General features: G+C 39.5%; 1 protein-coding gene across 1 annotated transcript in view; it reads right to left on the reverse strand.

Annotated features, from left to right (window-relative positions):
* Positions 1–18,973, reverse strand: part of LOC103762586 (transcription initiation factor TFIID subunit 4) — a 140,260-nt gene extending 121,287 nt beyond the window's left edge. The window contains 6 exon segments of the mRNA XM_029965566.1: positions 1,201–1,290; positions 2,872–2,994; positions 3,871–4,098; positions 5,392–5,411; positions 5,414–5,516; positions 18,779–18,973. Of these exon segments, the coding sequence (XP_029821426.1) occupies positions 1,201–1,290; positions 2,872–2,994; positions 3,871–4,098; positions 5,392–5,411; positions 5,414–5,516; positions 18,779–18,973 (759 nt within the window).

The raw sequence follows: 18,973 nt of genomic DNA on the forward strand, positions 1-18,973 counted from the left end.
GTAGTGTTCTTTTGAAGTGCTCCCCCAGGCAGCTGTAGAATGCAAGTGTTCAGCCCAAGCTACAGTTCTTTCTAAAGTTATAATATTTATTTAAAAACTTAATGCCTGTTGCCAAGAAAGGACTTCAAAGAAAGGAAACAAGTTAAAACTTATCGTGATGCCAGAAGTGACTGCAGTGACTGCAGGAAAAGGCACAAATAAGGGTTAATGATAACTTGAAAACACAGAAGCAGAGGGAGAAAGTTCTGAAGAAAAGTTGCAGGAGAAAAGAGGAAATCTGCCCTAAACAGAGGAGTTTTGAACTAGACGAAAAATGCTTTAAAAATTGTATTTGTGGTTTTGTTGGGACATAATTAAACATGTTTTTTATGTTTGAATATAATCTTGCAGTTATTGTAGCTAATGTATAGAACCAATTAAAAGTTAAATTTATCCCCTTGTATACTAACTTAGGACCCAACAATGAATCCACTTGGTATCACATCAGAAAGTATACTACTGATTAGCTCCAGATTACAAGCAGGATCATCTAATCAATTATTTCAACACCACTATCCATTTCAGTTTTTCATAATCATTGTTACATGTGGATTGCAAGTTAACAATGATCCAAACATAGATAACAAAAACAATATGGAAAAGCTTATTAAATTACTTGAAGCATTTTATAGAAATAACTTGTGACTCCTCCAAATGTGAATGCTGTACTTCTTCCCAAAAATTAACCTACTATCACAGAAAAGTGTACTTTTTTATAAAAGTAAAGGACCACTACAGAATAGCCAATGGGTGATTTCCAAACTAGAGAGTAACTGCTTTTTTATATAAATCTAATTACTGCAACGTTCTAGGTCAGAGCTGCTCGAGTCATGAACTCCAGATCAGCTCTGGATGACAAACACATTGTTCTTAAACCTAAGCCAGGGCCCCAAACACGAGGTCTTCCCTCCTGTAGGAAATCCCTGGTTCTCACTGTTCTCCCAGCCTGCCAGGGAGCAGCACCTGGCTGGAAGAACTGAGAGGGAGCCTGCAAGGGACTGCCAGCCAAGAGCATTCTGGCAGGAGTGGGCAGCATGAAGTAAAAAGGGAGTAGTCCTGCTCTAGGCAGGACTAGCTAACACCACTTCAAAAGGATATTCTAAGACTCATTGTACAGAAGTTTGCATTGAAATAGATTTCTCCAAACAATATCCACATTACCTTAAGGAAAGGGACAAGGTATGGCTGAGGAGATGATTTGAGTTCCGTTTGAAGGCGGCCTGTAAATTCCTCTGGATCAATCTTTGCATCCTTCGGGGGAAGGAAAAAAAAGCATCAACAACTCAGTTCAGTTGGTTGGTTGTTTCTTTCCCAGCTAATACATACACATATATCTCTAGCTAAATAGGCTGCCACATCAAGCAGAACTTTTGGAGCTGAAGTCCCTCAACTCCTCTCTAAGATCCTTCTGTCAAGAGCCAATTCATACATGTAACATCCCACTCAACAGTCAGGGAGTTCCCCTGGGATGCACAACTTCAGACACAAGAAGACCCCAAATACACCCAAGTCTCTTTTGGGATTCCATTCTTTTGCTAACATTTACAGAGGGATTTCTTTTTTAAAATTAAAAGAAAACAAAAACAACAGGTTATTGAAGTAACCTTACAAACTACTGTAACATTTGTCAGCCCTTGTAATAAGAAAATATTAAATACTTAATTCCAAAACCAATTCTGATGGTACAATTTAACTTAGTAGAATGTGTATATATAAAACTATACATGTAAAGCATAGGCACATACAAAAAGTACACATATAAGTAAATACAAAATTGTCAGCTGTATGAATTTGTGTATATACTCACAAAATATACACTTATAAATTTATCAAATACATAATCAGTAGTTTATTTTGTAGTTAATACAGGAGAACTCTATAACTCAGATGCATTTTATAATATTTCTAGAGTATCACTAGTTACAACCTCAGGCTGTAATAAAACCATTCATTAGCTTTCCTGGACTGATACAGAACAAGAGAAAAAACAAAAAAGCAAACAAGCTTCAATAAATGTATTTATTACATATGTGCGTTGCTACTTTGCTTAAAATACAGAAAGTAGCTAGCTTTAGTTATTTAATCATTCCAAGTTTGCAAAAGATAACATGAGTTTTTACTGTAACCACTGAACATGATTGTTGAATGGCTCACACTTGAAAACAGTCTTAGGCTTGTCTAAAATATACAGGTTTCTCTGGCAATGAATTCAAAGAAATATATACCACCTGCTTTTAAATCCATCCTCTTCACTGACTATATTTCATTTCTTTCTAAGCAGCTTGACCATTTTTCCAGTTCCACAGTAACATCTGTCTGGAACTCATTTATACAATTCATTGAAACCTCTGTTTTACTGGAGACTGCAGTAAGTCCAGATCCAGCAGCTCAGCAAAATACTTCTCCTTCAGTCCTAGAAACTCTAACCCACATTGTGAAGGCCCATACCTTAAGACAATTAACAGCTTCTCACTGTTTCAGAAAAGACCATGGTTTGGAGGAAAAGAAACTTAATGAATCCTCAAGGAAAAATCTTTTTACTCTGGTTTTCTAAAGAAATGACCAAAATATTACCCACCAAAACAAGAGTGTTTTTGACAAACACATACTAATTACTTTGCTGCAGTTCTCCTTTCAGAAATTAAGAGAAAGTCTGCCTTGAACAGATTCTTGAAGACACGTAACGTAGAGAATACTCACATTTTGATGTAGTTCAACTCCTTTCACTTTCATTACAGCCCAAAGAATTAAGATCACAGCAATAGTTTTCAGCCTATGTAAATAACAAGCTTAACAGATAACTGACAAAAGAAAAGATAACTAAATATTTACCAACAAATCTTGAACCAGAGCTTTCACATTGCGGGACGTTTCTGGAGATGGTGAATTATGAGAAGCAAGTTTTATAAGGGTAGCTAAAAAGTTTTTGCATTTTTTCACATTCTCTTGCATTTCCTGCAAAAGCCAAAGAAAACAAATATCAGATCCATGCTACTTCTGCATCAGGATCACTGCATGCTCTGACCACCACAAATAAGGAAAATGATGACACTTTTTAAAATTCAGACAGGGCATATGTGAAACAAATCTGCAGCTGTTTTGCTATGGCTGCAAGTTACCTGATATTTTCTGCACTTCTTCACGTAACTGAACATCAGAGCTCGCGAATAAAAACAACAAAAAGCAATGAAAGAAATATATTTTATATTTTACAGGTTGCTTTGATAAAAATAACCTTAAATATGAAAAGTAACACAACAATTTGTTGGAGATGCATTCCCCTTTGAGATGCCCACTACGCAATGTACAAACATTCCCCAAGCTATCCTAATTTGTTCAATTATTTATTCAGTATATTTTTGTACAAAGCAGCTGCAGCAATAAAATCAAATCAGAAATCAGTCTTCAAATATCATCATATCTAAGCTTTTCTCATCAGCAGGAAAACAAGTCATTATTTTTATATGGTGTAATTGCTCCAAAAAACAGAAACATCACACTTTGACACACCATAGTTCTGAGGCCCAGCAACAGGATAATAATGAAGTCCACAGACTAAAAGGCCTGGTTGTTGAGTCTACAGAAACAGTTCTTTCCCTACTGACACATCCATGGCAGGATGAGGAAAGCCAACCACAGGTGTTCTTCCTCCCTCTCAGAATTTGCCCCCCGTTTAGCTGAAGTGAGGGGGAGGGTTTTCTTGCTTGTCAAGCATTTGTTCCATCACAGGATGCATGCCTGCAGGAAGAAAAAGCTCTTCCTGCTTCTGAACAGACCCCAGAAGTTCCCAAAGCACTAAGAAAACCACGGGTGCAGTATTTTAGCACTTGCCTGCGACACAACTGTGGTTCCAGGCACAGGAGAGCTGGGGATGACCAGGGGCTGTGCTGGCACCGGAGCTGCCGTGTGAGGGGGCAGCGGCAGCCGAGGCTGCCCCTGGCCTTGTGCTGAGCCTTGACTCTGCCCACCAGTGATCACTGCAGGTTGCTGAGAAGCTGAACTTCCAGTTGCTACTGTTGTCTTGAACAAATTTTGAGCACTTGTCGTAGCTACTGATACCTATTGACATTTCAGATTGGAAAAAACAGGGAAGTATCTTCTTTTAATTGTTTTACTCAGCCTTAAAGTTCCTGAAAGGAAGAACTCGTTTCCTTTCAAACACAGCCTTACTGACAAAATAAAACCACTGATTTCATCTATTTACTATAATCCTAATTCTGACACCCTTTCCTGACCAGTGCAAGTCCTCATTTAAAGTTCCCTTTATTACAAAAATAAATGTACCACTATAAAATTAGGTTCCCAGCACCCAAACCTTTAAAATTACTATGATGGTGTAACTTCTGTAACTCAACTTTCTGTAGATTTGGCCCTTAATATGAACAAGTCTGTTCCCAATGATCTGTGGTCGTGCCATCAGGTTTACAACTATCCATCCCACAGTTACAGTGACAGCTCAGATCCAGAGGACACAAACACACTGAGGCAGCTTCCCAGGCCAGTCTGAGCCAGACTTTTGCACCAGTGCACAGCCCTGGTGGACAAAGCTGTCCAGGGACAGCTGGGCACATGCAGACTCCACCTCAGTGCAGCATGTCCACCACTGAAATAGGATCTACAACTCCACCTCACTGGAGTTTTTTCTTTAAAAAAACTCAATCTATACCACCCTCAAACTTATTATCATCTAGGAAATGGTAGAAAATAAGGTCTAGGCTATTCCTCAGGACCTGCATAATAAAGTCTGACTGTACATTCATTATTAATTTCTGGGATTACACTGGCAATAAAAGGAAAGATATGAAGATTAAAATTCACTTTCCAAAAACCCATGTAAATCATAGAATCATGGAAAGGTTTGGGTTGGAAGGGAACTTAAAGCTCACCTTGTTCCATCCCCCTGGAAATTTTTAAATGACTGTCAGAAAAATGCTGCACAAATGAGTTTCTATTATTGTCCATCAGTGTTAAGCACTTCATTTCTTCTCTTAAAATGAAATTCCAGAGAACAGTGTTGCAAAATCATGGAATGGGTGGGAAAGAAACTTAAAGCTCATCTCATTTCACCCCCTGCCATGGGCAGGGACACCTTGCACTAGCCCAGGTTGCTCCAAGTCCTGTCCAACCTGGCCTTGGACACTCCCAGGGCGGGGCCAGCCACAGCTTCTCTGGGCACCCTGTGCCAGGGCCTGCCCACGCTCCCAGGGAAGGATTTCATCGGTAAATCAAACGTAAATTCCCGCTCCTTCAGTCAGTCCAAACTCGCTAGTCCTTGTCCTACCACTGTTCGTACCCCCGAGAGGTTCCTGGCTGTGTCCCACCCACCCCTGCCCCTTTCCCTGCCCCTCTCACCGTGGTGTGTGCCAGCACAGCCCCCCTGCAGCCGTGCGCGGCGCTGCGGGCGCAGGCGGTGTGGACCACTTGGCCGCACGCAGCAGCCCCAGGCGCACGGCGGGCGCGGCCACGGACGTGGGCTGCTGGGAGAGGAGAAACAGCAGTTTGTTTTATTCCCTCTGCTCGGTAGCTTGATCTCCAAGGCTCTTTAATAAGAGGGATTATAAGAACAATCATTATTAGCGCTGAAAAGAACACCAAAATCCAAACCCAGCAATGTGCTCTTAAATATATGGTCACAAATAATGGAGAAATGAGCTCTTACATTCAATAAGTTTTTAGTATTTCTCCTAAAAGCTATTGCTCACACAGCTATAAGGAAAAGATTAGAAAAAACCAGATGTGACCTGCAAAAAATTGATGCATTAGTTCAGTTGTCATATTTACAAGTCAGTATTCATCAATATTTGAGTTCATCATTGCCAGTACCACGTATTGGTCCCCATGGTATTTACTGGCCTGTTCCAGTGCTTTTTCTTGAAGAAAATTAATATGGAGAGAAAATTCAGAGAGCAGAAAAAGATCTTGAAAATAATTTCACATTGAATTATATAGAAACTAACTTGCACAGAAATGAAGTGTAAGCATTTGGAGAACCTTTGTCAGAGAACAAACGCTCCATAACCAGACAGCGACTGGAATGTGAAGTGCAGACAAAGGAAAATGACTGACTTTACAGGCTTTCACTCAGTACCAGACTCTACAACTCAGGAAATTATCTCATGCAGCAAACATATGAATTATTTTTAAATTTCTTTTAATCACATAAAAGGACAAGATTTAGAAATAAAAAATGACTCAAGAAAAGTTATTTTATTCTACAGGAATGTAAATACCATTATGAAAGAAATACATCACACAATATGGCAACAATGACAAAGAACCACTCATTATTAAAAAGGGAGACCACACTGGTGTCTTATAACTTGCATTTATTAAGATTTACATTCAAACACACACTTAGAAAAGACAAATTTTCTAAGTGGATGGAGTAATAAATCACGGACAATATTGTTTCTAACAAGATAAAACTAATTTTCCTTGATTTACATTTTAATTTGCATGTCTCTATAATTAATATTTTTATAAAGAAATACTTATTTTAGATTCTTACACTGCCTACTAAACCTACATAAAATACTTCTTCACAGAACATCTAAGATCTCCAAAAGCACCAGAGGCCCAGGCAGGCATTCAAAGCCCCAAGCATTCCTTACAAATCAGTCCAGCAACATCCTCTACTGGATATCAATCTTCTGTACTTGGGGAAAAAAAGGAGGAAAAAACCCAAACCAAATAAATCTACCTGACATCTGAACAAAACCTTTTTTTTTTTTGTTGTATGTAAAGCTTTCAAGATTTTTAAAATCTTGGCTAGGGATGCCTTCCACACTGAGACAGCCTAGAGGCAATAAACAGCATCAGCCCGAAGAGAAAGAATTGTCTGGTTTTTTGGAAGATGGATCACATAAGCTTTTCCTGTTTTAAATACCCCCACCTCTTCTCTCCATTGTAAAAATAACCACTTGTTTTAATTTCAAAATACTGGTAGGATGAAACTATATTTACCTGATAAATATGAATATTGTGTACCTTGTTCATTTGCTTATAACCAGTGTTTCCAACCTAAAAATACAGTAGACCTGTGGTATTTGCCCCCTTTCATATCAATATGTTCTTCCAGAGGTGAGGATTTACAAAACTAGCAGATAACCAGGAACACTTCTGGCAGCTGCTCAGTTCCAGGCAAGATGTGCAGTCAGAAATCCACAACCACATTGTGAGGCTGCGAGCTAGAGAATTTTTTCTCAGCTAATAAATGCCCACAGTTCATCAGAGGAACATACTAGAAAACTGCACTGCACATAATTAAAATATAAAATTGCACTATCATAATATTATCAAACTAAGTATGTGTTCCACTGTGCCAGACCACAGCAAACTGTGCAACTTGAAGACTAAATTCACCCCCAATTTTAAAAATCAATAGTGACAAAAGCCTTTTGGCAGTAAAATCTATCGTGTTGGATATGAAGAAAAAGCCTCACTACCAGAGAACTGCAAACAAAGTAATGCAATAGTTTACTAACGTGGTTCCAAAACTCATGAGTGTTAAAAAGGTAAGTATGAAACGAGGGGATGAGAAACAGAACAAGGAACCAGCCTGGAGAAATTCTTAAGTATCATGGAAATGATCTTCAAATGACAGCTACAAGTTGCCAGAAGACACTCTAAGGACTCCCAACACAAATGCTTCAAGAAAAACAGGTAAAAAATATTTAGAAACAAAAAGCTGTGTTTTGTATGAAAGGAAAGCTGTAAACAGATCTCATGAGGAATCCATCAAAAAGAAAACAAAAATTATCAGCATTACATTAAAAAAAAAAAAAAACATAACCCAATGTGTCAAGCTCCCACTGGAACAATATAAAAGAATTTATGATGTTCCTTAAAGAAAAACTGCTGAGGTTTGGTAGGATGCTATTAAATTCCAAAATTACCAAGAGGGTTAGAAAGAAACACATTTTCAAATGTACCTATTATTTTTTATTAGACATCAGATATTTTTACATTTCCTAAATACACAAATGTAATGTTAGAGAGGCTTTTGCCCTGTGCTCAGACATCAACGGGCAGGAGAGTAGAACATGAATGTACACAGGAAATATATAGATAGATAGATAGATAGATAGATAGATAGATAGATAGATAGATAGATAGATAGATAGATAAAACCCACTCCTCATCTCCATGGGGACACTGGAGGATGCTGTTACACACAGACCTGAGCTGGCTCTGTCATACAGAGCTCAGAAATTCAAAGTGCAGCACAGCAGGGTTTCAGAAGGGATGTGGTTCACACCTGGACAAGTGACTCCAGTGTCAGGGTGCAACAAGTCACTGCCATGGGGCAGAGCACTCTGGAATTGTTCAGTGTGCAAACACTCTGGGGCCTGGAAATTCACTCCCTAAATAACATTCCTCCTCCCCAGAGCTCGGGACACATGAATAGAGGCAAAGCTTGGCAGTGAATCCCTTGTACCTGCCATGCACAAAGAAGTTGCCTCTGTGTTTGAAGGAACACACGAGGCTGCATTTGAAAAAGCAAGTCACATGAATGTAGAGAAAATCATCAGAACAGCCAAGGATTATTTGTCACTGCCAAGGCAGGACTACACCAGTTTTAGAGATTGTATTGTGCATTCACAGCTTTGTCAAACCAAGACAATTTAAATTGCCAGAGGTTAGTCTGTAAATCCTTGGAAACAGGTTTGTGATGCACTTGTGTTTTGTACTGTAGAACCAGCACTGAGGAACACTCTGGCTACCAGCAGCACTGTCTCTGCTCTACAAAGCAAGAGAGCTCACTTTTGTCATGATCAGTCCTGTCAATAAACTTGGGCACTTTCAACCACAAAAGGAAGAAAAGAAAATACCCCACCAGCATTTGAACAAACATTAACACAAAAGCAGGGCCAAGTTTATCACAACACACAACATTTCTTTACATGTCTTCCAGTACATGGCTTCACTAAGTATGATGTAAAACTCAATTTTAACAGAGTATGACCTTCAAGTTGAGATTTAAATTTGCAAAATCTGAAATAAATTCAATTTTATTTCCAATTATTAATCCAGAAGACTTCTTATAAACAAAACAGGCAATGCTAAAATGCCATCTGAGATGCCTCAAACAATCAAAGACACTTTTTAACAGAGAAAACTAAAGTAAAGGGATGGTAGACACTGGCAGAAGCATAAACTAAAGGTCAAATCTGGAAGCTCACTTGTTTTGCATGGCCAGGTTTTGGGGGGAGGGGGGACTACAGGGGTGCCTTCTGTGAGCAGCTGCCAGAAGCTTCCCCCGTGTCCTGAAGAGACAGTGCCAGGCAGGGCCAGGACAGAGCCACCACCAGCCAAGGCCGAGCCCAGCAGGGATGGTGGCAGTGACTCCTCTGGGGTAACACTGACAAAGGAGGGGAAAAACCCCCATGAAACTGCAGCAGGGAAAGAGAAGTGAGAATGTGAGAGGAACAGCTCTGCAGACGCCGGGGCAGTGCAGCAGGAAGGGCTCCAGGCACAGGGGCTGAGGTGCAGCCCCTGGAGAGGCAGCTGTGCCCTGCAGCACATGGGGGTCCTGATGGATCAGAGACCCCCTGCAGCCCTGGAGGAGCCCCACTGGAGCAGGGGGTGCCCAAAGGAGGCTGTGACCCCATGGGAAGCCCATGCTGGAGCAGCTCCTGGCAGGACCTGTGGCCCCATGGAGAGAGGAGCCCACACTAGAACAGGTTTGCTGGCAGGACTTGGGACCCCATGGAAGGGACCCACTCTGGAGCAGCCTGTTCCTAAGGACTGACCCCATGGAAGGGACCCACTCTGGAGCAGCTTGTTCCTGAAGGACTGACTGCATCCCGTGGGAGGGACCCCACACAGGAGCAGGGGAAGAGTGTGAGGAGTCCTCCCACTGAGGAGGAAGCAGCAGCAGAGACAAGATGGGATGAACTGACCACAGCCCCCATCCCACATCCCCCTGCACTGCTCAGGGGAGGAGGTAGAGAAAGTTGGGAGTAAAGGAGAGCCCAGGAAGAAGGGAGGGGTGAGGAGAAGGTGTTTTCAGATTCAGTTTTTATTTCTCATTATCCTATCCTGATTTGATTGGTAATAAACTGTGTCAGTACCTGGTGACTGATCTCTCCCTGTCCTTATCCCAACCCACAAATGTTTCACTGTGTTTTGTCTCCCCATCCAGCTGAGGAGGCAGTGACAGAGTGGCTTTGGTGGGCACTTGACACCCAGCCAGAGTCAAGCCCCCATCATTATAGGGTAACTAACTCATCCAACCTTTCTTACAGGCATGGCTGGTAGCACTAACTGCTATTAAACCATCATAACAGTCCCCATTAGCAAACTCTGTTTTCCAATACTTAAAAATTCTGACAAACTTCTGAAGAGTTCACGGAGAAAATTCCCTTTGACTGCTTCTCAATTCCTTTGGTCATGGTTCATCTAGAACATGCACTTCAATGGCAGGTGCAGAGCAATTTGTTGCCAGAGGTTTGATTTTTTTTTCTCTCTGGTAAAAACACAGTGAAATCGAGCCAAAGGATTAACCTTCTAAAAACCTGACATTTGCACACAAGTCCAGAAAATGACTGGCAGCAGAATCTTTAACAAGTCAGACAACAGAGGTAGAACCTTCACTGCCACCACAGGATCCTGAGTGGAGCAGGGAGAGGTTGCTGTGTTCCTCACATGTGTGGTGCTCCTTTTGGGACAACAGGGCAGGAAGACACAGGACTGGGAGCAGTTAGACAAGACAGGCAGAGGAGCTTGGAGCCACCAAAGAAAACCTCCAGAAACCAGCAGTCCAAAACTCCAGTTGCCAAAGCAAATACTTATCAAAGTACTTTCTCATGCTCTGGTGAAGTATCTAATCCATCTGTAACCAGGAGGTTTCATCCAAAGAATCTGATGGATAAAAAACAGCTGAATTTTGGCACTAGAATTAGGTTCTACCCCTGCCTCAAGTGCTTAGTACTGCCTGCAAATACAGAAAATCCATTGTATATAATCACCCTCATGCAATAAGTTTATGAGTGCCCAACTTGCCATGTGGAGTTCGTGACCAGGAGTGCTCCTGGCTGCAACTGAAGACAATGAAGTCAAACTGAACACAAAGAATTAACCAGCACTTTTAATTTAATACTTAAAATTGAGACAATTAGGCTCTGCTTCCTACTTACAAAAAAGAGGTTAATAATCCCCTTAAGTGCATTGTTGAGAAAGTTGTTATAGGGATAAGCTTCACAAAAAAACCTGCTTGGTTCTTAATTCCCACTGCAGAGGGGGGTTTAAATAGTGTGCAGCAAGTAAGCCTGAAGCAACCCACTGAAGAGTGGAGAAAAATTATTATGTAATTCTTCATTAATTAAGACTGTCCAGCCTACACACTGTGGAAATTAAAAATAACAGTAGTATGTGCATATGCATTATGCTGCATGACCACATGGGAGCCACTGTTAGACTGCTCAGGAACCTTCTTTATAGCATTTCCTAATCTTTACATGTTTAATTTTACAGCCTTACTAATGTTTGAGTGTTTTCTGAGTTTTAGAAATATATTAATGCTATAAAAATGTAAACAGTATAATTTGTAAGTACTGAAAACATCCTGTCTGCTTATACAAAAAAGAATCACCCATCATGAGGAAAAGGAAGAAAAACAGTTTTGTGGTTAAAGCACAGTCAAGACCACATATTTCTTACTCTCCCTGATCTTTCAACCTACCTGCCCTGCTACCACAAATGTGCAAAAGAAGCCCCAAAACCACCTTTACAAAAGAAATAGCACAGAATAGCTTATTTGATAGTAATGGTACTGCACCTTAGGCAATAACAAAGATTTATCTACTTGCTTAAAATTTCTGCAAAAAGTAAAACAGTGTTTCTTAGAAAAGCAAGAAAGACTGTGAAAACCAGTAAGAAAAACAAGAATCAATAATAGTCAATAAATGAGAAAAAAAACTACCAAAGCTAAAAGCTGCCATAAAAATATCAACACTGCTGAACACACAGGCTGAGTGTGTTACCAGAACCATCTCAGATTTGAAGGGCTCTGCTTTAGCAAGAGCAGCAGCCAAGTTTAGAACTGCTGTCAACACCACATGGGACAGCAAAGCCTGGGCTGCTGTTCCCTGCACTGAGTGTATTTCCCAGCAAAAACTTCCAGAGCAGGGGATGCAGCATTTGGCACAAGCTCAAAAAGCCCCTTTTTTGGTCATTTTAAAAATGGATGGTAAAGTGGAACTTAACAGAAAGTGGACATCAAAACACAGAAAGCAAATCAGTGAAGTTCATGACAAAAACTTCAAATTCAGACAAGCAGAAGTTAGAAAAATGCTTAAAGCAAGAAAAAACAAAGCTAGAATTGTAATTTTCTTAAAAATCCATATGTATACATTGATTGGACCGTTCAGGCAATGAAAACAGAGCTCCAGGGATTGGTAATCATCCTGGGAGCAGAAATATTGTTAAGTAGCCCACTTATATGCCTAAATATCTAAATACTAAACCATCCAACTTGCCACATAACCATCTTCTCTGATCACTAAAAATGTAAAATCTAACATTGGAAAACACATTTTGAATCAAAACATTTGTGAACTCTGCAACAAAATCCATTTTCAGCAGCAGCCCCATGAAAATTCCAATATACCCTATTTCACCTGATTTTAAGTTCCAACAACAGATATTCTGAAATAAAATATTATGGGCAAGGTTAACATCAGTCTTTCATCTATGTATGATACTCACTTTATATTCTTAGTCTACAGCAGCACTTTAGTTCTGTTACTAACATAAAATAATTTTAATTAAAAATAATTTGAAATAAGCAACTTATTTTTTGCTATTTGGTTATTAACATAAACCCATCTGGGTATTAAGATACTGAAAACCAGTGAACCAAATGCATCAAGGGCATGAAAAATCATAAACTGTACAAATGGAAAATGCACATAAACAAAAGAAAGGCAGCAAAGGAAAACTAGATGGCAGCACCTCCCTATTTTTCACAACTTCACAAGTACAAGATTCAAAACAAGACACAGAGGTAAAAATTTAATGCAATCTAATAATCAGTTTTAAAATTCTGAATTTACTTATCTCTGAAGAACACAATAATGCAAGCAAACCCACCCCACCTGAGCTGCTCGGAATAAAAGAATCCAGAGCAAAATTTTTCTAAAATCAAATGAAGCTCCATCAAATTACAGCTCATCTCTTAAAAATCCTGTACCTTAGTGAATATCCTACAGCAGCTAAAATTTTGGCAACATTAATGATTTTTTAATACTCAGCTAAAATTAATGTCAACCAAAAAGTAGAAGGAAACTAAAATCACCAAGAGAAAACAGTTCAATTAAAATTATGCACATCTAAGTCCAACCAACGTTTGCTTTAAGTCTCCAAATCTTTATTTCATTAAACATGTTTTTTCAAAACAACCACATTATCACAGTACAGACTCGTACCTTTTAATGCATCAAAAGATGATTATAATATAATATTCATGGAAGATCAAGTATTTCCATGTAAACCCTTAGATACCAAGTTAAAAAGGACAAGGCCCTCATAGCTGCACCAATAAGACAAATTTATATTCACAATATGAAAAATATTTTTAATACATCTGAATATCTTGCAATATTTTTTTCCCAAAACAAAACACTCAAGAAAAACTGCAGCTAGGAGCAGTTAATATTAGAGAACTGTAGGTTCATTTAGGTTGGGAAAGACCTCAAAGGTCATTGAGTTCAACCATTAATCTCCCCATTACAGTCCTATCCAATCTTTTACTTTGAACTAAATTAAAACTACTATAAGCTCCAGTTGCACCTATTCATGTTTTTCTTGAATATTTTAAAGAAACTAGAAAGACTGCAAATGTAAAAGATCATTAAAATATCAAGTACATCTTTCTATTGCAGGTGCTTCTCTCAATCACTGCTCTCTCTGGACTGTTCTGTCACCTTCAGATTCTGATTCTTGGGACTGAATCCCCTTCACTGCTCCTGCCTGTGCTGCAGACACTCTCCATCCTTTTGGGACACGTGTCCCTGCTCCAGCATCTTTGAGCTCAGCCTTAAACTGATCACAGCTGAGACCTTCCCTACAAGGTACTTGCTTGACTCCATGTGCCAGTTTTCCAGAATTCCACCAGGAATTTAAACCACCAGATTTTATTCATGCTTTACACAGCAGTAATTGAGAGGAGCATAACTAAACATCTAATCAAAGATTATCCCACCTAAGAGTCAAGAAGAACCCAAATCTTCCTTTCTAAATGGATTTGCCTCTCTTCTCCCAAGAACCTAACATAAAACATTTGCCTCCATCCTCTACTCCTAAAAGCTGTAAAAAATGAGACAAAGGTATTACAGTCAGTAGAAGTCAAATACCAAATAACAAATCCAAGCACTCACAATGTAAGAAACATCAGATTTAAGCCAACATCAACTGTGTTCCTTGACTGCCCAACTGAAAGGCTCATCTTTTTATCATGCAAAGACTGGACTTCCCTGCACACCTGCAGAGAGAGCCCTGTGGGATGAACAGCAAGTTCTGTATCCTAATCATCCTGAACTTTTCTGTTTGGTACTGCAGTCCAAATACATCTTTTTTTAAAACTTGGGAAGGGCAGAGGGGTGGCTGTATCCATTCCCTACAAAACTAAATACTACAGGATACAGGTATTTGACTTCTGAACCTTCAACAAGGCAACAAATAAGGACAAAGCCACTGATCTTTAAGGAAAGCCTTTACTTAAGCCCTTGGAGGAATTCCTCAGGGAAAACAAGACTACACTTTCCCTGTCTCAGGCAAAAACCAGACCACTCTTGCCCTGTTTCAGCAGCTTCCATTGTTCCTGGAGAAAGGTGGCTCCTTCCTCACACACTGTCCTAGACACCAGCCCAGCTGCTGAACCCAGAGGAACTGACAGGGGAAACCTGGTTCCTTGCCCTCCAAAACATCCAGGAGAAGATCTAGCAAATGATGGCCCTGGGATATGGGAACAAAACCCTTGCAGTGCTGCCAGGCTGCAGAAGTGGCTCAGAACCTGAACAGCTCTGGGTGCACCGACCGAGGCAATCTCATTTAAGAACATTGCAAACATTGTCTTATTTCCCCTCCTCCCTTTTGGAGAATGGAGAAATTACTCAGTTCAGGGGGAGAGAATCAAAGAACTTTGAAATTTAGATGAACAGTTGGGCAATTTTTCAGACACTCTTTTTTCTATTTTTAAAGAAAGCAATTCATAATCCATTTTATATTCTCCAGTTATCACTTTCAACACTTCTTAACGAGTTGCCAAAAGTAACTGTCAGCTTTTGCAATTTCTTTGGCATGTTATTTAATATCCTGTGTCTTACATCTAACTACACTTTCTCCACACAACAATTATGTGAAGTGTATATACAAATTAACACTGAAAACAATCACTTAGCTGAGTAACTTGTGGCACTTGACACTGGCTAAGAAGTAGAACAATCTCAAGAAAAGCAACCATCGTAGTTATGAAACATGAAAGCCATGTCTTTTCCTCATACATTCTTCTTCTTCTCATACATTATCTTAATAAGATATTATTTCCTATACTCCTTAAGGCAGACTGCAGATTTCCACCTGTGTAGACTTTCTACATAGGTAAAAGCAGAGTAAAACACACACTCAGAGACTAAGGTACAATACCAAGTTCTACACATTTAAATCACCCTGCATTTTAATCCAAATAAAGGTATCTTAAAATAGCTGAAGACATAGTAATAAATTTGAGCTTTGCACAGTAAAATAATGATCATTCCACTAACATCAGAGAGAAAGGTTAAAACTGCACAGCCTGCCATGTTCATCCATCTCACAAAATACTCTGCAGGACTCAGGCAATTAATGTTTATTTTCTGTCTCTCTTGATCTAATGGCACCAGAATTTTTCTGTGTTTCAGTCACAGTGACTCCTGAATATTATACTTTATAGACATAAAAACATAAGATGTTACTTCTGATTGATTTTAAACTTCTCCTGAAAATCTAAATTCACAGAATACAGCGTTCTGACACATCAGAAATAGATTGTGAAAGAAAACAGCTTAATCATAAACTCACCTAAAAAATTATTTTTCAGTGCAAACAGTTTCCTGTGTTTTAGAACTTGATCCCTCTACTGATTAATTATAATGACTACTCAGACAAATAACTGACATTTCCAAAACCTGAGCATAATATTTGTCACCAGTGAACAATCTCTGGTTATAAACCATTCACCAAATCAAATAAAAGTCTCAGGTCTAGTTCTGATAAGATAAACCTTTAGAATTTAAACCTTTATAATCTGGTTCTAAAAGGCTGTCAATCACAATTTTTAAAGACTGCTCTAAGGTCAAACATATATAAAACATAAGCACTGTCACAATGAAAGAAGAGCCTGCAGATCACATGCAGAGTCAGGGAAGTTCAATGTGAATTTCCCAAGGACAAAAATAATAATAATTTCTTAACCCTGTTAATTACAACAAATACAGAGATGATCCAGTACAGTTTGGGCAGCTACCACAAAGATCTGTCAGAGGACATGAATCCTGACAAGCTACAGCCTCATTATTCTAATCCCACTACATGAAAATAATCAAACTTTTGCATCCTACAAGATATTTATCATTCATAAGGCCTTGCTGGTTTCCTCTATTCTCAACCATCTTGTTAGCACTAAGTAGGGGAAAGGAGGATCTATAATGCAGGGGGGTATTTATCTGGGCAGACCCTGCACAAGAACAATTACACCTGAACTCCTCCAGGTTTCAGCTGATTCTGCAAATACATGAACGTGCACTATCCTCATGGTTTTATTTTTATATAAATCCATCAAGTCAAATTACACTCTTTCTACAACCTCAACTGCCTCATATAGCTAGAGGACAGCTGCCTGAGGCCAACATGATCAGCATTTGCTGGGCACACATCTTAAGGCTGACTTGGGGATGCACACTGAACACTGAACACAGAGCCAAGCAGTCAGGCTGCACGTTTGCATCCTTCCTATTCTAGGTGTGTTCCTCAGAAGTTTAAAAATGACAAACAATTTGTTAATATCTGTTGGGAATTTTAATTCTATATGCTGGCCACAGCAAATTACAGTCACATAAAAACTACCAGCATGGAAGAGAAACAGCTAAAACTAACTCACTTGAACAGACTGAGGTGATATTCTTGGTGCAGTCCCACCCCACAGCTTCAGTTGTGCAGTTACACTGTGCACTTGTCTCAGGACCCACTGCTAGAATGTGTGCCTGCAGGAACCACTAAAGAAGTGATTGTTCTTAGGCACAAAGAAAGCCCCAAACAACCAAAGACAGGCACACAAACTCAAAAGAAGAACTTGTCTGCAACTTTGTTGTCATGGAACTAGTGAAAAAAAAAATCTCTAGATGAACACAGGCTTCTCTCTGTGTTTCTTCTTCCTGGAATACATTTCTCTTTGAAGGCTTCTACAAGTCTTCTTATCCTTCCAGATATCACAAATTTAAACATTAAATTACTGCCTTTTCTGCAAAAAGTTCTTTTACAAATTTCATCCAATCCTGCACTTACCTCTTTTCTGAGAGCACAAAGTTCTTCCAGGTGTTTCCAGGCTTTCATTTATGTCTTTCCTGAGATACACTCCATTGAGCTACAGTCTTCCCTGTGACACTCATTTCTAAAACTTACACTGTAGTTGGCTACTCTGTGGTTTAGATTGCCTCTTGTTATTAACTTCCTTTCCATTCTCTGATTTTATTCTGGCTTCCTTCTCTTCTGAAAAGTTTATCATTGTTTTCAGTTTTTAATTAAACAATAATATTTGAGAACATAAATATGGTGTCATGCATAAAGCACACAATGGGTCAGTCATCAAACGTTAAATATTGGAAAATACCTGTTATAGTTATTTGAAGCAACTTATAAAACAACTGGAAAATAATACAGGCACCCTCTTCATCTCCTTTCCTCAGAATTACTGATCATTTCTGCAAACACAGACCTTAGGCAAATACCTTAAACTCTGTCTAAACAGCTGCCCTGTACTAATATCCAAAAATGTTTGCCTCTACATTCAGCCCTAGCTCCAAATGGCCCAAAGCTAAACTGCCTCCTTAGAAACTCTTAAACCAATGAAGCCTTCAAAGCAATTTAAAATATAGTACACCTTCACCCTTGAAACTAAATCAGTCCGAGTTAAAATGAACACACTCCACTGAAGAGTTTGGGATAGCAAAGCACACTGTCCTGTCAATCCTTAGAAAAAAGGAAGAATATTCATGACACAGACAAAACTTTCACTGTAGACAGATCAGACCCAGAGGTGAATCAAAGGAATCAAATCTTTGTTTTGAATAAAGTATATTTTAAAAAGTTAATTATTGCCAATCCTTGTATAGAATGTGCTTGTTTTTTTTCTTTTCTAATGTCCAGTGAAACCCAGTTATCCCAGGCAGTCAGTCAGCACAGTGGGATACCACAGTCCTTCTGATTAGAGCAGCAAGGGGCTCTCACTAAACCAGTCCAAACCACCACTGAGCTTCCTACCCTCCAGTGACCTCAGTCTGAACAAGGTCTTGAGGGACTTTATAAAGTAGATTTTTTTTCCTGAAATAAATAAAAATCCTCAGAAAATAAACTACATTTAAGTATTTCCTGTTTTCACAACACAAAAGGGACGAAGGCAAAGTTGCAACAATAAATGAGCTGATGATGTGCAGGACAGAGTAAAACACTGCACCAGGGTGAAGTGAAACCAAGCCAGACATACCTGAGCTGTTGACAGGCGAAAAACAGGGCCAGTGGTGGGCACAGAAAGCCTGGGTGACAGGTTGGCAGGGCCCTGTCCCTGTGTCTGCACCTGAGCCTGCATCTGAGCCTGGGCTAGAGCCTGCTGGGGCACCATCACCAGCTGTCCCGCGTCCGTGCGCACCAGCACCATCCCTGGGAGCAAAGGAACAGGCAT

The sequence above is a fragment of the Manacus vitellinus genome, unplaced genomic scaffold (assembly GCF_001715985.3).
Source record: "Manacus vitellinus isolate BGI_N305 unplaced genomic scaffold, ASM171598v3 scaffold_10_pilon, whole genome shotgun sequence".
Taxonomy (NCBI): Eukaryota; Metazoa; Chordata; class Aves; order Passeriformes; family Pipridae; genus Manacus; species Manacus vitellinus.